Source organism: Bubalus bubalis, chromosome 14 (assembly GCF_019923935.1).
Source record: "Bubalus bubalis isolate 160015118507 breed Murrah chromosome 14, NDDB_SH_1, whole genome shotgun sequence".
NCBI classification, from domain to species: Eukaryota; Metazoa; Chordata; class Mammalia; order Artiodactyla; family Bovidae; genus Bubalus; species Bubalus bubalis.
In genome coordinates this window covers 9,911,837-9,935,008 of record NC_059170.1, presented here as the reverse complement: position 1 = coordinate 9,935,008, position 23,172 = coordinate 9,911,837, and the positions used below count along the sequence as shown (strand labels likewise).

The 23,172-nt window shown below is 52.2% G+C and overlaps 1 protein-coding gene across 1 annotated transcript; it reads right to left on the bottom strand.

The window, feature by feature from the left end:
• Nucleotides 1-707: 707 nt before the first annotated feature.
• On the bottom strand, nt 708-22,131 carry SDC4 (syndecan 4). The gene is made up of 5 exons (XM_006077630.4): nt 21,978-22,131; nt 9,259-9,397; nt 8,088-8,134; nt 6,683-6,875; nt 708-2,722 (listed from the first exon to the last, which is right to left on the bottom strand). The coding sequence occupies exons 1-5, from the start codon at nt 22,044-22,046 to the stop codon at nt 2,571-2,573; spliced, it is 600 nt and encodes a 199-aa protein (XP_006077692.1). The 5' UTR covers nt 22,047-22,131; the 3' UTR covers nt 708-2,570.
• Between the last annotated feature and the right edge of the window lie 1,041 nt (nt 22,132-23,172).

Sequence of the window (23,172 nt, the reverse complement as noted above, 5' to 3'; positions counted from 1 at the left end):
ATCTGCCTGCAATGCAGGAGACCTGCGTTCGATCCCTGGGTTGGGAAGATCCCCTGGAGAAGGGGACGGTAACCCACTCCAGTACTCTTGACTGGGATTCCATGGGCAGAGGAGCCTGGCAGGCTACAGTCCATGGGGTCACAAAGAGTAGGACACAACTTAGTGACTAACACTGGAACTGTCACCCACCTCAGGGGGTTGTTATGAGGAACGAGAGGTGTCAATGCTATCTGTCCAGAGACCACCAGCTATGATGCCCAGAGGCCAAAGAGGTGACGTGAGTAAAGCAGATGGACAGACTGGCAAAGGAGAGAGCCTGCATTTAAGTGGGGACCCACCCATATGCAACTCCCTATGGTTACCTGAGTTGCCAATTCTTGATTTCTTCCCCTCTCCCCCCAAAAGAAAAACAGGGAATCTGGATTTTTATGTGAAACATCCTCACTTCCATAGTTGGCAAGGAATCCAAGGATTTCTGTGTTTGTTTTTTAAACACGGGGCCGCCTAAACAAATCTCCGAGGTAGGCAGACTATGGCCGCAGGCCACGGTGTGCACGTTCTGACTTTCTTCCCTCCTTTCCGGGCCCTTTCTTGGCTTCTTATGTATCTCTGCCTTCCGGTGTCTGGCAGCAATTATCTCAGGATCTGCTGAGATCAAGGGAAAGGATGACGTCTGATGAGCTTTGAAATGATGAAGGCAGGCAATCTAGAAAGTACCAGGTTTTATTATCTTTTTATCAAAAAATCAGTAACAGACAACAATGTGAGGTGCTCACTCCCAACATGGCCAGAGGAAAAGGGACATGGGGGGAGGAAGAGGACCCAGCCAGCTGGGACCCTGGGGTCACAGAAGGGGAGGGAAGCAAGGGTAACTCCCCCCAGTCCCCCCATGGGGTCAGGAGATGTGGTCTGGCCAGCCTGAGCCACTAGGCCTTTCCTCTCTGCATAGGATAAGCCCCAGAGCCAGGCCCTGATCAGCCCTCCCAGTCCCCCTTTGTCTAGAGGGACAAAGGTCATCCTAACCAGGCTGAGCCTGTGACTCATTAAACCAGTTTAGTTTTTGAGCTGTGCTGTCAACAGATGCCAGTGGGCTCTACTGGTCTGTCTGGTACACCAGTCACGGGCCCATGTGGCCGCTGAGCACTTGAAATGTGGATTAGTATAATTGAGGAATGAACTTTAACTTCCTGTCATTTTAATTGATTTCAGAGTAGCCGGCACTTGCCATGTTAGATAGCACAGCTCTCCGATCTTCTCTTAAATTTGGAGATCGCAAATGAAGGTACCCCAGCTGGGCTCAAAGCAGAAGCTAGAGAGAAGGTTTCTAGCCCCGTCGGAAGAAGGCACCAAGAAACAGGACCAGAAAAAGAGGCAAAAATCCACTCAGCCCCACAAACATTCACTCACTCAACCACCCAGCCAACTTCACACAGGAATATATCACACTATTTGCTGAAAAAATATATTTATCTATTTTTCTAGAACCAAGGAAGAATAATAATATATTACATGAAAGAGACACAAATATCCCACCATCCCCTACGTTATAGTTTGGGAGCTGCTAAAAAAAAAAAACAACCCTATATTTCAGCAGAAGCTTCTTAGAGGAAGCAGCTTCAGAAAGGGCCAAGGTCATGAGCAGGGAAGTAGGAAGAATTAAAAAAACAAAAGCATGGGGGAAAAAAAAAGAAAAAAGGCAAAAGAGGGAAAGAAAGGCCCTATCTGAAGCTATAAATAGTAGTAAAAAAAATTAATAAAAATTATATCTCCAAGTCTTCTCTCATTTTCGAGTAACAAAACAAAAACACCATTAAATACAAACTTAGCAGGTACTGTGGAAAGGTGCAGGAGGGCAGAGAAAGCCTTGGTTTCTGTGTACTCTTGCCCAAAGAGAGAGGCTCTGTACAAAGGAATGAACCATTAAAAAAAAAATACCCCACTAAAAATAGACTTAAGAATATTCTACAAGTCTGATTCAGGATGAACTTTCAGCTCCTCTCCCCAAATAAAAAAAGTTGACTTCCAAAAGTCACTTGGAAGAGCCTAGAATGGCCCAAGGTGTACCACAGACTTCCACAGTGTGGCTGCAGGTGCCTCTGATGGACACATCTCAAGGTGCAGACAGATGGTTCTGGTTCCTTCTCCCAGCTCCTGGCCAGGGCCCAGGCTGTGGAAGCGGGGCAGGGGGGAAGGCCGGCAGGTGGGGGGCTGACCTCCAGCAGGACTCGTACAATGGCTTAGAAAGACTCTGGATCAGACCTGTTCATACAGGCTCTAAGCTGGGCCTAGATTCTAAATGGGAAGATGAAGAAACAGATCGAACCCCAGACTTGCCTTGAGAAAGGCCAAGTTTAACCCCGTTTTTCTGCTGGGACAGTGGAGGCCCAGAGAATCAAGAGGCAAGCAGGAACAGTAGAAGGTGATGTCTCTTCTGACACTGAAACTGTAATCGGAGCGGGAGATGCTGATAGATCAGGACTGGGTTGCCCTCCCCCTCCCCGAACATCCACCCTTCAAAATCCTTCAGCGTCCCTTCCCCCTAAGTCCAAGTAGGTGCTCCAGGGGAAGCTTCAGGCGTAGAACTCATTGGTGGGGGCTTTTTTGTAGATGGGTTTCTTGCCCAGGTCATAGCTGCCCTCATCCTTCTTCTTCATGCGGTACACCAGCAGCAGCACGAGGAAGACGGCGAACAGGATGCCCACGACACCGCCCACGACCAGAGCTGGAGAGGAGAGAGGGGGCAGCGAGGTGAGAGCTGGCCGCCCGTCGGGACCTCGGGGCGCACGGGCCGCTTCTGCTCGGTCGGTTCTCTGGCCCCCGGACACCCTCACCATCACGCCCAGGGGCATACTCTGCTGATGCCTTACTGAATTTGATCCTCACCACCTCATTCATGAGAAGGGAGACACTCTATAGGACTAAAAAAACCACAGAACCAGAGTGACAAAGGCATCCTTCCAACCCACATTGCTGGAGTCCAAAGCCAGGTTCTTTCCCAGCACGAGGCCAACTCCCCAGCAACAGCTCAGCCCTGAGCCAGGAAGCAGAAAAATCGCAGGCTGTGGAAATCCCCCTTAGACCTACTTACCCCACAGTCCTTAGCACAGGGAGCTCTCTAGTTGACCTTGTGTGCACACATCCCTATGCAGACCTACACTTATACCCGATCGGGTGTACACACTCTGTACACACGCGGGTATATGCTACTATACACAGTTACAACATGTGCGTGTGTCCACACTCCTATGTTATAAAGAATTACACATGTGGTTTGGGACTTTCTGGTGGTCCTGTGGTTAAGACTCCGTGCTTCCAATGCAAGGGGTACAGGTTTGATCCCTGGTCAGGGAACTAAGATCCCACATGCCAGCTGGTTGGGCAAAAAAAACAACAAATTATATACGTGATATATGTCCGCACATATGAAGCTCAGTGCTTAAGGCTTACATTCTATTCCTGTCTCTGCCACTTACTGGCAATGGAATCTAAATAATCAAGTTTCTTCATCTCTCTCATTGTAAAATGGAAACAACAGTACCTTTCTTATAGGTTTGTCCTTAGGTTGAAATAAATCAATCCCCTTAAGAGAGCTCAGAATAATGCATAGCATATACTCAATATTCATTAATTGTGACTTTTTGTGGTTTGTATCTGTGTCCCCGCCACCCTGAATTGTTTTGGCACAACAGTGGGTGCTTAATAAATGATTCCATTGGGCTCAGAGAGGCGCAATGGCCAAGAGCAGACGCGGGTTTCTCACATCGGGTAAACGTATGTTCTCTGTATGACCCCAGGCACCCTGGAGGGCTCACTCCTGTTTGTTGAGGGGGCAGGGATGTCTCCTAGAATCCTTCCTGTGACAGACTGAGTTCCCTAATTCGGTCTTAGTCTAAGAATATTAATTTTCCGCCCCTGCACACACTCCAAATCGACGCACAGAATGGGGACGGAGTGGCAGGGGAGCCAAGGAAGGTTCTCTCTTGGCTAAAACGACGAAAAAGCAGCAACACAGTGCCCCCAAGAAATACCAGAGAAAAGACACGGACCATCAGGTATCAACCCCCTTCCCATTTCTATTGCCTCTCCCTCTGATGTCTGTTCTGTTAAACCCTTGGTCTGTGCTGGGAGTCCCCAGAAGATCAAGGCCCAAGGACATTCTCAGAAGTGACTGTGGTCCTGGGTTCCAATGCCAGGTTCACCACTTGTCTGGTCTTGTGCCTTTGGATAAGAGATAAGGCTTCTTGGAGGCTCATTTTCCTTATTTTTAAGAGTATAGATAACCATACGTGTCAGATTGGGGTGTTGTGGAGACTCAGTGAGGGGGCGTGTGAATCATATGGCACATGGCAAGCACTTGATAAACTCCCAGGGTCCAGGGTGGTTTTTTTTTTGGCTGTGCTGTGCAGCTTATAGATCTTAGATCTCCCACCAAGGATAGCACCCATAACCCCTACAGGGGAAGTGCTGAGTCTTAACCGCTGGACCACCAGGGAATTCCATGCTCCCGGCGCCCCCAGGTACTGTTTAAAAGCTATCTAAATTGAGGATCTCACCCCAGCCTATCTCAACAATGTAACTTTTCACATCAAGATCTTGCACATGTGTCATTCTCTATTGGAAGTATTAAGAGATGACTGGTTCTCACTTGTTATGTGACCTAAAGCAAGAGGCTTGCTTTCTCTAGGCCTGAGTCTCCCATGTTATAAGAAACAGTTACTTGGACTAGATCAGTGGTTTTTACATTTTTCTTTAAAAGCAGTAGAACCATTGTTTGGTGAAAGCAAAACCTTATGCTAATCCCACATCCACCAACTAAAAGTGAAACTCTGTGGGTGAAGAAAGATGGGCTGGGTTTTACCTCGAAAAGACTTCCACCAAATAATTTGAAATTTATAAGACTAAAAAGTCTCCAAGGGCCCTCTAGTTTCCCCACCCCACCCACATCACACAGAAAGTTCAAAGAACACTGACTCCGGGACCTGGAAGCCAGAGTCAGGGCTGAGCTGGGCCTACTGGGGGTTATACCCCGCAAGATGCAGGCAAGATCCTTTATCTGTCCCGGAGGGAGGCAGGACCCAGGGCTCTTTCCTTGCACTTCCAGCCTCCTCAGAGCTGCTGGCCCAGCTGGTTGCCAGGAGACAGGAGTAAGCCAGCCTGGACCCATGGTGCCCTCCTCACTAGGCTGGTTCATCCAGACTGGCCCTTGGCCTGTAAAAACCTGGCTAGAGAGGGAGTCCCCTCTGAGAAAGTCCCCAACCCAGTTTTGGAGACCCCCAAAGCTGCTGGGGAAGAAGAGAAAGAGCCAGTTACCACCCCAGCCAAAGGCCCCATAGTCAGGCTAGACAGAGCCATCCTTGAAGTCTCACCCTGGGACACGTCTTTCTCCACATAGAAAATTAGTCAGGAAGCCTGTGGCTCCCACTTGAGGCCAAACGTACTCTCTCTAAGTGTTAGTTTCTTAATCTGGCACAGGAAGTTTCCCTGCAGGCCACCTACTACTTGCTATGCTATGCTATGCCATATACTATACTATACTATACGATATACTATGGGGCTTCCCTGATGGCTCAGTTGTTAAAGAATCTGCCTGCAATTCAGGAGACCCCAGTTTGATTCCTGGGTCAAGCAGATTCGCTGGAGAAGGGATAGGCTACCCGCTCCAGTATTCTTGGGCTTCCTTTGTGGCTCAACTGGTAAAGAATCCGCTTGCAATGCAGAAGACCCGGATTCGATCCCTGGGTGAGGGAGGTCCCCTGGAGAAAGGAATGGCTACCCACTCCAGTATTCTGGCCTGAGAAAGCCCATGAACAGAGGAGACTGGCTGGTTACGGTCCATGAGGTTGCAAAGGGTTGGACACGACTGAAGGGCTAACACACACACCATCTACCACTGGGAACCGTGCAAACAAACATGTTACAGTCCGCCAAGTTATTTTAGATTCTATTTTTCACAAAGTTATTACACCAACCCAAGGAGGTAGCATGGTGGCCATCTGCTGACATGAAAACTGAGGCTGGAAAGCGTCTCAGACAAGGTCACCAGGCTGGAGGTGACAGCAGGGGGAGGGGAAGCCAGCCCAACTCAAAGGAGCCTCTGGGCTTAAAGGGGAAGTTTTCACGGGAAGTTTAACTTTTAATAATTAACATCCCAGGTGCCAAACCCAGGCTGGGAAAGTGCTTTGTAAATAGAAAAGGATTTACAGCAAGTGAACGACGCAACATCTATTATTTTTTTAGCCTCTGATATGCAATTCTTGCTCTCGGTCTGCCAGGCTACACACATTGCCAGAGCCACCTCTAAGGGGAAGGGTCATCCTTCAAGGCCCCAGGACACCTAGTGGCTGCAAGGAGGGGGTACCAAATCGCCCAACGGGCTAGAGCAGGGGTTCCCAACCCCTGGGTTGTTACTGGTCAGTGGCCTACTAGGAACCCAGCTGCAGAGCAGGAGGCGAGCAGCAGATGAGCAAGCGAAGTTTCATCTGCCCCCATCACTCACATTACCATCTGAACCATCGTCACCCCTACCTCATCCCGTCTATGGAGAAACTGTCTTCCATGAAACTGGTCCCTGGTGCCAAAAAGGTCGGGGGCCACCGGGCCAGAGGCATCCTTGCCTGCAGCCCTATCCCTGCCCAAGCCCTCTCCCCTTCCGAGGTATCTTGTGGGAAGCCCGGGACCTTACCTGCCAGCACCTCTGTCCTCTCAAAGATGTTGCTGCCCTGGGCTGTGCTAGACATGGACACCTTGTTGGACACATCCTCGTCCCCATCAAAAGGGGACGACCTCTTGGGGATAACTTCATTCTCCTCCAGTTCCTTGGGTTCAGTGGGAACTCCGCTCCCTGTCTTCTCAGGGATGTGGTTATCTATGGGGACCTGGATGGTGGAAAGGAGAAGAGACCAACACTCAGCGTGGTTTGTGGGGAGGGGGATCCAAGGCAGGGAGTAGGGACATTCAGCCGGGCGGGGAACGGTTCTGCCTCTTGCCAGCCAAACCACGTGGTCCCAGAGCAGCTGTGAGCAACCACCCCTCAACAATCACGCTGTCAAATCCTTACCCTCAACTTTTCTTATGTGTGTTAGTTGCTCAGTTGTGTCCGACTGTTTGCGACTCCATGGACTGCAGCCCACCAGGCTCTTCTGTCCATGGAATTCTCCAGGCAAGAATACTGGAGTGGGTTGCCATTCCCTTCTCCAGGGGATCTTCCCAACCCAGGGATTGAACCTAGGTTTCCTGCATTGCAGGCAGATGCTTTACAATCTGAATCACCAGGGAAGCCCAACGTTTCCAGTAAATCTATCCCAGTGGGGAATGAATAATGTGACCAAGGGCACAGGGAAGCAGGTGTTCTGGGGTAATATCCTGGAGGGTGGTTTGGCAAAACGGTAGAAACAGTTTGCCCTTCAACGCAGCAGTTTGCCTCTGGGACTCTGTCCTAAGGAGCTAATCAGAGATCTGTGTAAAAGATGCTTGTTAGACTGTTGTTATAGGATGTCGAAAAAATCATAAACCACTTTCCCATAGGTAAGGGCAACTGGGTGAACTCTGATTATGAAGGTTATAAAAATGAATAGGAAAAACAGTGAGTTACATGGGGAAATACTCATGATCACTGTAAGTGAAAAATGCAGTACACAGAACGGTATGTGTAATGATATTAATGTTGGGAAATACCTAGAAATGCACACAAAAATGAGGCTGGAAGGGCTTCCTTGGGGGTCCAGTGGTTAAGCTTCCGAGCTCCCAAGGCAGGGGGCCCCGAGTGTGATCCCTGGTCAGGGAGCTAGATCCTACCTACTGCAACTAAAGATCCCGCTGGATCCCGGTTGTGGCACTTGGGCTTCAGATAAATAAATGAAATAACAAGTAAAAAAGCAAAAGAGACTGGAAACACATGCAAGTGTTTATCACTTAGTGATTATCCCTACAGAGAGGAAGGTCTACCTGTGACCCTTAGCTGTGCCTGTCCCAAGAGTTCAGGGCCATAGATAAAAAGCCTTTTTGCAGAATGAGGTCAGACTCGAATTTATTCTGCTTGTCTCAACAGGTGCTGAGAAAAGGAGAGGCCAAAGTGAGGAGCTACTTACCAAGGGGTGCATCACTTCTGGGAAGATCCGGATGTCCTCTGAGTCATCTGTAAGGTCAGAAAGGCCGTGTGACTGTAAAGTCGGTCACCCCCAGGTTGATGACCCCTACAGCCATGGCTAGTGGGAGTTCTAATTCACAATTGGCCCCCAAGTGCTCAACAGGTAACAAGCATATGTCCGGCAGGTGATCATTCCCACCCCAGCCTCAGTCATCTCCTCTGTAAAATGGAGCTCCTGAGACCTGCCTCCCTGGTTCTTTCATGTGAATGTTGAGCTGGTCACTGGGCAGGTGCTCTGTCAGCTCTAAACCCTTGCTCCATATAGATCCCAGGACCAAGAACATCACCCAGGAGGGGTTAGAAATGTAGAATTTCAGGGGCCACTAAATCAAAATCTGGATTTTAACAAGATTCCCAGGAGATTCATTTGAGAAGACTCTAGATTGCAACAGTAAATGTTAGAAATTCCAATATGAATGTATTTACTGAGAACGCAGTAAGTGCCCAGGGCTTTTAACTCAGTCTAATCACCGCAACACGTACAGTCGCTTCTATTCCCATGTTACAGATTAGGACACCGAGGCTCAGAGGTCACAGAGCGGCAGTCTGAACTCAGGATTATGTGACTCCAGAACTCAAACTTCAAATCGTTACACCACCCCACACAGAGGAGGGAGGCTTTTCAGTAGCTCTGTCTAGCCTGGCAGCCAGGGCCAGGAAGTGACCAAGAAAGAAGAGGGCCCCTGGCCCTGCCCCAGAAGGCCCCTTCACGATTCCCAATCCCAACCTTGCAGAAGCAGGGGTTGGTTCTCGGTTCCCACCCACAGCTCTCCCCACCCTGCCCCCAGGCTCCTGAGAGCTCTCTTTGCTTTTCAAAAGAAGGAAAACAGCCCACAGTTCAGATCTCTTCCCAACGCCCACTCCCACCCAATCCTGTCCAAAGGCGGACAGGTTCGGACTGGTTTTCTACTACAAATGGACTCGGAGCAACAAACAGCTCGCCTGGAAAGGGTCTCAGGGGTGGGTTGATCCGGTTACTTTTGTTTCCCCCATCTTTTTTTAACGGGGAGGGACACAATAGGAAAATTCAAACCCCAAAGTGGGGTCACCCTTGTAAAAGACAAGTTCTCTGCAGCCTTGAACCCCAGGCCGGCCCCCTACTTCCTCTGTACCTAGATCTCCAGAACCAGACAGCTCAAAGTCATCGGATTCCTGCCCGGGCCCCCCGACGTCTTCGTCATCTGGTAAGTCTCCGGAAAAGTATCGGCTTTCTAGGAGGTCTTGAGGGTCGATGACCTCAGTTTCTCGGATCTAGGGTGAAAACAGGAGAGACATCAACCAGTAGTTCCCCCGCCAATGCTCTTTAGCAGCCCCCGAACCCTGCAAGGCAGTGAAGTGAGTGTTTAGGAACAGGAGTTGGGGTGCTGGAAGGGCATCAAGCTAGTGCCAAACTTGCTGTGTGGCCTTAGACAAAACCCTTTCCCATTCTGGGCTAATAAAAATAATGAAGGTAGCATCATCAGAATATAAATATGCTAGGTACCCTATACTGAGCACTTGCTATAGGCCAGGACCTGCTCTTAATAACTCTAAAGAGGACCTGCTCTTAATAACTCTAAAGGCCAGTCTTCACCTCTGTTTTACAACCGAGGAAACTGGGCCCTGAAGACATTAAGTCATTTTCTTTGGGTGACTCGTGGGAGCAGACGGAGTGAAGACTGACTTCAGAGCCAGCGTTCCCAGTCCACGCTCCGGGGTGCTCTGATGCTGTCACTGATGATTCACCCACGGCAGGGAGAGGGCTGCTGGCTCTGGTTTTGCCCTGACCCGGACATCTCTCCCAGCTGAGTCAGACCAGGCTGGGACAGGCAGGGCTGGCTCACTCACGTCCCAGGACAGCCTCGGGTCAGGGCGCTGCCCGGAACCTGGTGAGTAACGTGTACGTGAGCACACTCGTGTCTTCAGCCTTCCAAACATCTCCCACGGAGCCATGCTGCAGCCGTGTGGTGTGGAGCCCAGTCCCTGCTCTCACATACTATCCACTCCAGCACCCCTAAGTACCCCTCTGCTGCCACGTATGGGGGCCCTAGCCATCCCCAGCTAGAATCTCAGGTCCACCACCACTGAGAAGCTTTCACAAGGAAAGTATGAACGATCCAGGAAGGCAGAGAGCTGGCCCCAGGACCTGCAGAACATCAGCCACCAAGCTCCTAGAGAGTCAGAAATACTTGGGATTCACACCACCCTCCCAGCTAGCTTCTGGGCTGAGGCTTTTTCTGCCCGCAAGAACAGCAGCCCCGGGGCAAAGTTCATTCTTTCTCTAATGAACTCAAATATTCAAGTGCCTACCATTTCCCAGAAGAGTCAGGGTGGCAAATAAGGTCAATACAAACCCTCTGCCCCAAACATTCTTCTTCCCCCCAACCCCCTAACTGCAGGAGGTGTGGAGGGGGGCGGGGTCTGCTCAGAACCACGGAACACCAGCTGGAGGCCAGGGAGGTCCTGCCCTCCCATTTCACAGAAAGGGAAAGAATCTAAGCCCTCCTACAGCGACTTGCCTAAGGTCACATCGTGAGTCAGCTACACACTCAGAGCAAAGAGGCCAGGCTCTGTTTCTGACTGCCCCACGCTGTCCTCCACCCAGCGGAGACCTGCCAGTGACACAGAGCCGGCCTGGAAAGGCCGTCCCTAAGATAAGGTTACCCTCTGTGGGAGAGGCCCAGGCTTCCGGGGAGAGGTAGGTGGAAGTAGACTTTTGGGTCTCCTTCCACCCTGTCTGTCTGTCTGTGTGGGGCAGCTGGATTCCCGGGAGGGAGGTCAGGCTGGGAGCGAGATTTCTCCCCTCCCACCACGGAAGGGAGAATCTCCGCTGAACGCCTGGTACACATGGGGGTGGGGAGCGAGAAAGGGTTAAGCCCTGGTGAGGGATGACTTCATGACTCGGGAATCAGGAGCTGGGGAGCTGCTGGCGCTGGAATTCCAGCCCCCACACAGCCCCGTGCCTGTGGCTTTAGTTTGGCAGCTCCAGAAAATGGCTCCTCTGTGGTTGCGCAAGCTGCCTGCACCTAGGGCGGGGTCCCTGGGTTCCCATCCGCACCTCCTGCTGCAAATTCCCCCAGGGGAGGCGGGAGGGGTGGGGGGCAGAATCGGAAACATCAGGATCTAGGCAGCTTACCAAACTAAGCATTTAGCTTGAAGCAGGTCCTCATAGCTCTTATTTGCTGAAACACTGGGCAGGGAGAGGGTGGAGGGGATGCTCAGAAAATTGAAGTCACTCGCTCAAGATCACCCAGGCAGAAAGTGGCCACTCTGGACCGGAACCCAGGCATAGGTCACCTGAGCCTTTAGCCACATATATATCAACACACCCATAAACACACGGGCACACGGAGTGTCCACCTACCTCCGCCAGGACGGAGCCTTGTCAGGTGGCGGTCAAACTCAGCCCAGGAGGGAAAGAAGGTGGTTTGGCCACTTGCATATGGAGCCTGGACACCAGTCAGAGCTCTAAGTACTCAAGACGGGGGCTGGGGTCCCGACACTGGGCTGTTTTAGGCTGGGCCCTTCCCCTACCTCTGCATCCCCAAGAGCCACGGCTGTTTATTTATGGATCCTGCCTTTCTCTTAGTGGGTGAAAGTACTGAGGAGTGTTTCAAAACCACCCCTGGGATTAGCACGTTGATTGGCTGTGATTGGTAGTGGCTATCTCTGTTTTACATCAGGAAATAAAGACCAAGTCAGAACAAAACTCGGACTGAAACCTAGATCGATTCCCAGTTCAGCCACCTTGAGGATCACTGGGTCATCCCGAACTCTTCATTATTTTAAATCTATTTTTTAATCGGGGGAAAATTACTTCACAATGTTGTGCTGGTTTCTGCCATCCAACAATGCGAATCAGCCATAATTATACATATATCTTCTCCCTCTGAGTCTCCCTCCCCTCCCCAATTACAACCCTTCATTTTTATACCAGGTTCCTGGAGAGCATAAATGACTTTACTTAAGGTCATGCCAAGAATGGTTCAGATCCCGTCAGATCTAATCACACAAGGATTATATCCCATCGGGTACCCATCCTGGCTCTAAAAGCACAGGGCTTGGGACCTCCCTGGTGGACAAGTGCTTCCACTGCAGGGGGCAGCGGTTTGATCCTTGGTCAGGAAGAAAGATCCTGCATGCCTCGCGGCTCGCTAATAAATAAAATCAATCCTTTTCCAACTCCAGAAGTGGTCCTACTCTGCCCAAGACCCCTGACAAGAGAGAAATTCCCTAGAGTGCAGGAGCCCTAAGACTACGCCAGCAAGGTGAAACCATGCTCCCTGGATTGTGGGCAAGCGTCCCTTGACATGTGTGTGGGTGGAGGCTATGTACCAACAGCCCTCCCTTCCCCCACCGTCTTTTCAGACTAGGCCCATTCAGTCTGGGGTGACTTTGAAGAACCAGGCCACCCAGCAGCCAGGCCCCACCCTGACCAGAGAGGGACCCCACCCTGCTCTTGGCTCACCCCATCGTTACCTGGGGAGCGGGTGTCCACACGTGTATGCATGCACAGGCACCCTCTCTGGGCCCTCAGGTCTCTCTGTATCTTTGTCTTACTCGTGCACACACAACAGCAATCAAGAACTGAATAAGCAGACCCTGGCGGGCACCTGGACGCTTCCTTAGACTCTCCATAGAAAAGAAGGGTAGGGATTTCCCTGGTGGTCCAGTGGCTAAGACTCCACACTCCCAATGCAGGGGGCTCAGGTTCAACCCCTGGTCAGGGAACTTTATGTCACAACTCAGAGCTGGCATGCCACAACTAAAGATCCCACAGGACACAGCAAAGATTGAAGATCCCACATGCCACAACTAAGAGCAGATGCAGCCAAATAAACAAACAAAAAAAGGGTAGGTGTATTTTGTGCTATTGAGACTAACGCCTACCAACAGAAGGTAGCTGAGGCCCTAGCCCAACCTAGCCCAACCCAAGCAAACAGATGAAAAGATAAGCACCCTTGCCAAGGTCACTGAAGCAGAACTGGACTTAGAACCTAGGTCTCTTAAAAACAACAACATTAAAAGAACCTAGGTCTCTGGGCTCCTAGGCTAGACTTGTCTTCCTTTCCCACTTCTAGGTCTTCTCTAGAAGTCCTACTCATAGACACACAACAGAAATCAACATCTGAACAAGCAGGCCCTGGTGGGCACCTGGGGTTGGGCCTGGATGCTTTCCCATAGAGGTTTCAGGGCATGGCAAACCACTCCAGTATTCTTGCCTGGAGAATCCCATGGACAGAGGAGCCTGGTGGGCTATAGTCCATGGGGTTGCAAAGAGTCTGACACAACTGAAGTGACTGATCACGCGTGCAGAGGTCTCAACAAATCCACGGGCAGCTGCGGCCACTCCAGTTGTAACCCCCATCCAGTCCTGAGGTGATGGGCATGAAGCTAGGAAAGTCACCAACCCTACTGCAAAGTCTTACAGCTTCAGTCACCCAGGAGAAGCACGGGGGCTGGGGTCCTCGACACGCTGGGCATCATGCTGGGTGTCCTCCATCCGAGCTCATTTGACTGGCACAACAGCCCCGTGAGGTGCTCTACCCGTGTGGCCGGAAACTGACTTTCCCTTGAGTCGCTTGTGTGAGGTCACTCAGCTAGAAAGCAACAGACCCGGGATTCAAACTGGATCTTTCTCGAGACTGAGTCTTCGCCAGAGCCAGACTTCTCACTGCCACCCACGCTACCCCTCTCCACCCCATCGCCACCATCCACAGCACCCGCTGCCAGGCCAGGGCTCCAGGGCACCCCTTCCCTTGGCCAGGGAGTCAACAGAGGTAAAAGTGATATTGCTCAAACAAAAGAGAAACATTGGCTGGGGCACTGGGGAGAAGTTCAGGGTCAGAGCTTGCTTAACTGTGAACTGGTGGGAGGCAAAGAGAGGGGAGTCTCCCCTGCCTGTCTCTTTCCCAGGGGAGGAAGTGACCCCCAGGGGTCAGGGACACGCTTCTTCTGGGGCAGGGGGTGAGATGAGAAGGACAACTGGGCAAGTTAAATTCTGGAAGAAGTAGGAATGCTGAGGACCCTAGGCCCTAACTGCTGAACGCAGCAGAGGAGTCCTGGCAGGAAATCTCCAGAAGGGGCCACTGATAAGGCACGGTGGTCCTCCCCCACCCTCCTTCAGAAAGGTTTGATGTCCCCCAGAATGAGCAAAACCTGGCTGCCTCAATCTGGACTCAGCATCCTGGCAGAAATGGAAAGATCTACCACCAGCCTGGGGACCTGTAAAAGCAGCTCCAACAGCAAACCACAGCCCTGCTGCTCCCTCACGATACGAGCCTGGGCGTTTATTTCACATCTTGAAGCCTCAGTTTCCTCTTTTTGTCACCAAGGCTAGTAAGTACCACCTTGCAGGAGGATGAGATGAAGTGAAATGCATTAGGGGTATGCAAGGGACACAGCACATGGCCTGGTACACAGCAGGTGCTCAATGAGTAGCAGCTATTATTAACCCCCATCTGCGTTCCTTCCAGCTGAGGGGATTCGTGCTCAAAGGGTCAGAGACTTGAGAAAAGTCATACAAGTAGTCGCATTGCTAGAAAGAGGGTGGTGCGTGGACGGGGAGGTGCTTTGCAAACTGTGAAGGGTCATGCCCTATAAAACGTATTTCTTGTGCTTCTGAGACCAGAGACTTAATCAACAGCCAATCAGGCCCCTTGAGAATGTGGAAGAGAGAAAGGTCCAGAGATGAGCAGAGATCTGTGCAAGCTCCCACAGCTTAGAGCACCTGTTCTAAGCAGAGAGAGGCAGAGGAGAAACCACTGTACTTTTCCAAAAGAGAAAATGGCAGTGACCAGAGACACTTGAAACTCAACTGAGCCCCTGAGTCCCCAGAGTATTTCCTGACCTGCCTTGAGGATGAACAAAGTATCTAGGAGACCAGAAGATACCACCCACCACCAATACAGGATCTGGTGTGCTGGTCCAGGAAGGGTTAAGCCAGGTCTGGGGATGGGAGTTGGGGTGGGGCGGGGTTCAAATGTCCGCCCTGCCCACTCCAAGGTCGGGTTACTCCAAACACAATAGCTCAGGAGAGAAGCCAGGCCTGGCACTGCCAGTGGCTTTTTCACCAATCCCCCCTCCCCCAACCCAGGGCAGCCCATTCCCAGAGCCAGGGCTCCAGGACGGAGGGACGCCAGCTGCTGGTGGGAAGGGTAAGGGTCAGGGAAACTTCTAGAGCCTCTGGACATCTCCCTGCCAGAGGCTGATGCCGTGGCATCCTTGTCACTAACAGCCTGATGATCTTGGGAGATTCCTTCTCGGGGCCTCGGTTTCCCCACCTATACAAGACGGTTCTCAAACAGACAAGCCTTCCTCTGTCTGCAGGCCTGGTAACCAAGCTGGGCACTGTTCCGATTACCGGTGGAGACGGCCGGGGAGGGGGCTGGCTCCCTCAGGGGCCGAAGAGACAGAGGTGCATTGAAGCCTGGCTTGTAATCTAGCAGCGGATCCCAGGTTCCCGCTGGATCTGAGGGCGGCCAGTAAACAAGCCTCCCGTGTTCTCTAGAGCCAAGCCGATATCTCCTGTCTCGGCCAATTAGGTCCGCCCTGGGTGCTGGCTTCCTGCCCCTTCCCAGCCTCTCCACCGCCTCTCAGGGAAGCCACTGCTCCCGATCGGGTCAGCCTGTCCCACAGACATCTCCTGGCCAGGCTTCCCCAGGGCCAGGAGTGTCCCAGCCGTTGGTCACCCCTGCCCCCACGCCCCGAGGTGGACTAGTACAGCCAGTCCCCACAGGCCGGGCCCCACCGAGTCACTCTTTCCACACATACCAGCCGATCCCTGCCTCCCCTTTCCATTACCCCAGGTGTCACCTGACTAGCAGCCCCTGCCACTGTGCCAGACAAAACTGGGGCAGCCGAGCTCGGGGCCCGAAGGAGGGGGAGGGGAGGCGCAGAGTAAGACAGCGGGGAGGGGGCGCTGACTCCCAGGGCCTGACCCAGGGCGGGCCCACGGAAGGCTGAAGCTGGAAAGAGCTGATCAGATCGCAGATGATCTTCTGGGGACGCCTGGAGCCCTAGGAGAGGCAGGAAAAGTTCTGAACCCTAAGAACCACAACCACTGGTTCTTATTTTTCAACCTGCACTCAGACACTGCCTCCTCAAGCCACCCAGGTTAAGAACTCTTGTCTAGCCGCTAATAATAAACTAAACTTAAGCCAGACCTTTACACAGAAGTTTGCCAAACGCCCGTGATGGCCCGGGAGTGACACACATGTTTGCTAGAGGACGCTGGGGCTCACACCGGCCCAGTGACTTATTAACTAACTTGTGTGTCCCAGACTGAGCCGCAGAGCTGGGTTTCTCTGACTGAAACGTACCCATTTTCCAGTCATCTCGCCTCCCAGGGACAGGGCCCGGAGGGGATGTGCCCAAAGGTCACCCATGAGTTAATAACAAACCCGACCAAGAAGTCAGGTTTATTGAACTCAGGGTTAAATTAGGCTCCAACTGTTGACACATGCCTTCCCCAAGCTCCCTAGGCATCAGGAGGTGAAAACATCTGAAAACTGGCTTTCCAGAACACTGTATCTTTTCTATCCACCATCGCACCCCCTCCCCCGCCAAACCCTGGGGTTTTTTTTTTTTTGCAATTCCCTTGGCCTCCGGACTGGAAACAACTCCAGCCCTCCTCTTACAGGACAACGCTTAGCCAGGACCGAGCACGTCCCAAGAGGTTCCCAGCCCCCTGTCCCTTCTCCCTCCTGGCTGAAAATTGCTCAACAGGGGGGTTCCCACTGATCCCTGCAGGAGGGGTGGGGCAGTCAGGAACTGGTTCTTGTTTAAATATCAACCCATCCAGTAATTAGCAAAGGGCCCACTTCTAAGACAAACAAATAGGAGATTTGGGCTCCATCAGCCAGCCCCACCCTAGACTCCTCCCCACCCACCTTGCAGCTGTTGGGGGGAAGGGAGAGAGCTTTCCAAGGGGCCTCTGGGGGTGGGATCCCCAAAAGGAAAGGACCATCTGGCATCAAGGCGGCCTGGGCAAAGCTGGGAACCTTGGCTAAGAACGCCTCCCATTTACCAGGCCAGATTCTAAGAGCTTCAGTTGCAGCCTTTTTATCTCCAACAAGGCTCTCTACAATCCCGTTCTTACAGACCAGAGAGCTAAGGTCCCAAGCCATGGAGCTAGTAAGAGGGGGCCTTCACAGCTCTGGAGTCAGGTCTACTTAACTCCAAATCAGTGTTACAAAGCCCTCCGGCCAACAGCCAATCCCAAGAAGAGGGCGTCAGAGAATTCTGGGGTCAAGTCAAGTCTGGACTATACTATGCTCCGTAAACTCAGACCAATTGCAACCTCAGTTTTGCTTTAAGGCTAGGGGGCAGAGCACTACACTCTCTGCAGAGGTCTCTCTCTCTCTATATATATTGTTTTAAGTAACTTTTTAAAAATTGAAGTATAGTTGATTTACAATGTGTTAATTTCTGTACAGAAAAGTGATTCAGTTAAACATATATATATATATTTTAATATTCTTTTCCATTATGATTTATCACAGGATGTTGAATATAGTTCCCTGTGCTATACAGGAGGCTCTTATCGGTTATCCATTCTATGTATGATAGTTTGCACCTGCTAACCCCAAATTCCCAATCCATCCCTTCCCCCGCTCCCTCTTCCCACCTTGGCAACCACAAGTCTTGCAGAGGACAATTTGGAGAACTGGCTGAACTCTACCCTGTCAGAGTCCACAGCTGGGCAAGGGCCTGTGAGGGTCTGGGGCCTAGGGCTCGTATTTTCTGTGTGTCTCTTCAAGGCCCTGGACACTGGCTTGACTATCCTTAACAGCCCCTAAAGGGGGTGCCAATTCCAACATCCCCAGGAGGCCGAAAGGAAATGGGGGTGACTCAGGCAGGCCAGCTATGGCTCTCCTCCAGTGACTCACAGAGCCCTGTCCAGCCCCTTCCCCCAATTTTAAGTAGTCACTTGAAAATCATACCCACCAGTCTGGGAGGCCTCGGAGAGCTAGGAGCCAACTCCTCCCTAGAAGGAACTGGGGCGCGAAGCCCAGCCTGGCTCCCCCAGTCCCTCATTTAGGCCGGGTCAGCACTCCAAGTCCTTGGAAAAGCCTTCTGTTTCCAGGAGCTGGCGATGGCAGGAGCTGAATGTCTCCACCACCCACCTCCCCAACATCGCTTCTCCCGTAGGCTCTTTACCAAGGAGGCTGAGAAAGCGCTCCCTGTTCCCCACTAGAAAGGACCTACAAGAGGGTTTTGGAGGCTTCCAGACTTGGGGACACTGAGACCCAGAGGGCATGGGTGCTCAAGGTCAACCAGCGATTCAGAAGGAGGGACCCAAGGCATCTGCCTTCAAAGCCAGCCAACTTCCTCATGTGCAATGTTCTCTGAGGACCTGCAAATCAGACAGCCTGTGTGACCTGTCAGACCTGGTTCAGACCTTGGCAGGCCCCTCCATTCCTCTGAGCATCACTTTCCTGTAAAAGTGAAGCTAGTAATACCTACGATACCTACCTCACAGTATCACGGGAGGCATCCGTATCAGTAATAAACAACCTCAGTGCGCCTTTTAGCGTGAAGTTACAAGAACACATTTATTTGTTCATTCATACAGACATTTCCGGGCCAGGTATTTCACTGAAAATCCACAGAGCAGAGTTCCTGTGTGCATGGGTGGAAGGGGGGTAGGGGATGAGGGCTCAGAATTTGATGGAAGATGTTAATGCTCCTTGTGAATCATAAGCCTCTTCAAGGGAGTGAATGCCTGAGATGTCTTTATGGTTCCCACTGCCCTTTCAAAGAATAGGTACTTAATTATTAATAGACTATCCAAGCTGGAAAGGGCTGTCTATTCAGTTCAAATTCCATTTTACAGATGGGGAATGTCAACCCAGAGACAGAAAGAGACCCAATCTCACACCCTCCAAAGTAAAGCTCAAATATTTTCCTATCATAGCTCTCTGAGCTTCTAAGAATTCCAAAGGGCTCTCTTTGGCCACTTAAGGGTCCTAGACCCCCCTGGGCTTCCGCTCCTAACCCTACTTCTGTGCAATCAAGGAGAAACCTCTCAAGAAGACCAGAAAGGTCTCTTAGCTGAAGTACACGGGGTGGTGGGGGACACTTCCAGAAGTGACTGGGCCAGGTGCCATGTCCATGCCCCTGGGCAGCAACACCGCTGGAGGGGGCGGGTGGTGGGGGTCCTGTGGCAGCTCCCAAAACAAGGCTGTCTTTAATTGGCCAAGGAGGAAGTGGCAGGAAGGTAGATCAGGGGAATGCTTCCAGCTGGACAGGAAGAACTGGTTTAGGCCCGCAAGCCCCGCCAAACACAGAAGAGGCTGTGGCTCAGGCTGGGTTCCCTTCCCAAAACCTGTGGTACCGAGGGGGATATGGTGGGTGGCAGGAGGCAGACCCAAAATTTGCAAAGTGCTCCCAACAGCACTATTGGAGGGGGACGACAGGACAGAGATTCTGATGGCCTGGGAGCTCTCTGCTACCCAAAGATGGTACCACTTTACCACTTGTAAAGTGGGCATAATATAATCCCCACATGCTAGGCCTTTCATGAGACTAAAACACACCAGGACTTGGTCTACGGAGAGCACTCCGTAAATGACAGCTGTTATCAGCCCCACCCTTCTCCCTGGGCCTCAGTTTTCTCTGCAAAAAAAGGAAAGGGCTGACCACCAGATCATCTCTGTGGTCTAATCCAACCGTGACTAGGTCTGATTTTTCCATCTACAGCCCTGGGAGGAAAGGCACTGAAAGGGGAGATAAAAGGGGAAGCCCTGTGACCCAGTTCGAGGTGGAAGACCTTGTAACATTAGCCAGGAAGGGAGTGCTGAGGTCAGGGTGGGAGAGACGGACACCTCTCTCAGGAAGCAGCTGCCCAGGGCTCACTTCTCCTGCAGCTCAGGGGTCACCACCTGCCCTCCCCTAAACCACATCCTTCTGACAGCCCCCGGGGCACAGCTGCCTGCCTCTCTCGCCACACACCATCCCCCGCCCCCCCACCACCTGCAGGCTCGGCAACCCCTGAGCCAAGACTGACATGTGATTGTCCATGCAGTGACCTTTCAACCTCCAGGGTCTTTTCCCTTTTCCCCAGTCCACCCAGGCTGGTGGGACGCGCCACGCTGTTCCTTTGGAAACCTCCACCACTGTGACACCAACACATCCTTCAGGGCCTAGTTTAGAGCGCTGCCTGGGGGAGCAGCAGGCTTGGGTTCGAGTCCTGATTCAGCCACTCATCTTTTGACAAGCTTGCGCCTCTTAGTTTGGGGAGGTCATCACCTTACTTGGGGCCTCGGTTTCCTTCTCCCTCGAATTCTCGGTGGCTGGCCGGCCCCAAATCTTTATCTACTCTTTATCTACTCCAAACTAGTTTTGAGGATGGCACACAACTGCAGCCACTCAGAGTGGCATCAGACTACACGTCAGGATAGGAGCAAAAGATTAAAAAAGGGATGTGGAGGCCTGGCTGCCTCATTTGCATCTGACTCAGCCCCTTATCAGATGTGTGACCTTGGGCAGGTTGGTTAACCTCTCTAGCCTCAGGACGAGTTTAAAACGGTAAACACAAGGGCTGAACTAAACTAGTTGATAGAGCCATTACAACAGCTATGAGAAAGCTATTAGAACAGCTCCTTAAGCACTGAAGGCTTGCTGTCATCACTCAGGGCTGCAACTGTTATCTGGGGGGTGGCGAGGAAGGGGGTCCTGGGGAGGGGAGGGGGCGTATAGCTCAGGGTCTCAAATGAAGCCTGCCAGGCAGAAAGGACTTATTCTAAGTCATCCCAGAGAAATGGGAGCCCCACTGAGAACTGATATTAAGATTAAATGCCACTTGCTCTTCCCAAAACAGAGGTTTAAGGGTACCAAAGAGGCCAGGCTTGTCGGGGGGCAGGGTCAGACAGCCTCTCTCAGAAATTTCTGTGGCCCAGTTTCCCAGAGGAGATGGCCTCCCTCCTTCCCAACTGACCGCTGGGATGAATGGAGCTTCTGGTGGGCCCAGGGCTTTGGACACTATGACAGGGACCTGTTAAGTGGGGAGACCAGTAAAGGACCAGTAAGGAGGTTATTCAAGGCTCACAGAGACCTTCTCTTCCCCCAGTCCCCCTTCACCCCACCCAAAGGTGAGTGCTTTGGGTTTTCCCAGCAGTCAGATCAGTGGAAATAAACGCTCTTCTGGCAGAAAGCAGAGGCTCAACTCTGGCGAAGTTCTGAGCCTACACAGTCCCTCCAGTCTGCCCCGGAAAGATCAGAGTCCCAACTTTGTACCGACCCTATAGAAGCACTGCTCACCTCCCACCCCAGTCCCCCAGACTCTTTGGGACTCAGAAGAGGGCAGGGCCTTGCCCAAAGTCATAGGCCAGTGGCAGGGCTGCGGCCAAACCTGAGGTCAGGGCTCAGTCCTCTACCCCGGTGCGTGAAACAAGGCCCCTCAGAACCCTGCACCCCTCCCCCTTCCGAGTACACGCAGCCCCCTCTTCATGTCGAGGCCATCTCGGATTCTGGAGGGCGCGGAGGGGATCAGGGCGCGAGCCTGCCCTGGGATCACCGGGGAAGGGGCGAGACGGTGAGGGGAGGCGAGGTGACACCAGCTTAGTCACGTCCGAGCCTGGAGCCCGCGGCGGGGCTGAGGCCAGGGGGAGGCGAGAAGCGCAACAGGCTGGGGGCGCACCGTGCGCGGAGGGGTCACCCCACTCCTCGTCCCGGAGCCTCCCTGGGACCCCAGGGCAAAGTTTCCAACAAAGTTTCCCTGGTCTAGTTGGGGACGGCACACTCCCCCGATTGCCCGCCCCTGGACCGCTCCGTAGGATCCCAGAACAAAGACGATACCGGTCCGCCACCCCGCCCCCCGGCCCCCACTCGGGGATCTCCAAGCACCTACCGACTCGGCGGCGGCGGCGGGGACGCCCACGAGGAGCAGCAGCAGCGCGAGCAGGCGGGCGGGGGCCATGGTACCTCGGTCCGCAGAGGGCGCGCAGGCGGGTGGCCAGGGCTGGCGCGCGTCCCTTCTTATAGGCGGTGATAGGCCCCCGCCCCCGGCCCCGCCCCGGCCCGCCCCCGCTGCCCGCACCCCGCCCGGAATTCCCCCGCGAAAGCTGAGCCTCCGGGGTGCTGCTCCTACCCGCCCCGTTGGAGACCCGAGGGACCCGCCCGGTGGGCGCCTGCCGCTCAGTCCATCCAGTCTCTGGCCTCCAGCAGCCCGGATCCCCGACCCCCTGCTAGGCAGGTGATCCGAGAATGCTGTGCACAAACCCATTTTATAGTTGGGGAAACTGAGGCCCATAGACCGGAAGGACTTGCCCAGAGCCGTGAATTTAGATCAGCGCCCTTCCAGATGGGTACATTCTCTGAAAATGGGCAACAATCGCCGGCTGTTTTCAGACTGGAGTCAGAAGGCACTTTTCTGTAAAGAGCTAAATGTTTTAGGCCTGGATGGTCTCTGTCACAATTACTCAAACTCTAGCTTTGCAGCACGAAGGCAACCTTAAATACTTAAAGGAAAGAGAGTGGACTCTGAAATTTGAATTTCATATAATTTTCACGTGTCATGAGATAGGATTCTTTTGATTTTTTCCCTTTCCTTTAAATATGTAAAAGCATTCTTTAAAAAAAAAATAAAGGTTCATTTTTATTTATTTATTTGCACACGCTGGGTCTTGGTTGAAGCTCACAGGATCTTTAGTTGTGGCAAGCAAACTCTTGGCCTGCACCATGTGGGATCTAGTTCTCTCACCAGGGATGGAACCCAGGCCCCCTGCATTGGGAGTTCAGAGTCTTAGCGGCTGGACCATCAGGCAGGTCCCTGTAAAAGCATTCTTAGTGGGCTGAGCATAAACAAGCTAGGGGTGGGCTTGTTGGTCTTAGGGTGGCTGACCTCTGTTTTAAGGGATTTGTTTTCTTGATATTGAACTTCTAAAAAGTTTGATCTCTTTGAGAGCTGTTTGGCAAGTTCATCTTTTTAAAAAAATATTTATTCGCTTGGCTGTGCAAGGTCTTAGTTGTAGCATGCAAAATCTTTAGTTGTGGCATGTGAGCTCTTGTGTGTTACCTGCTCAGTTGTGTCCGACTCTTCAGGA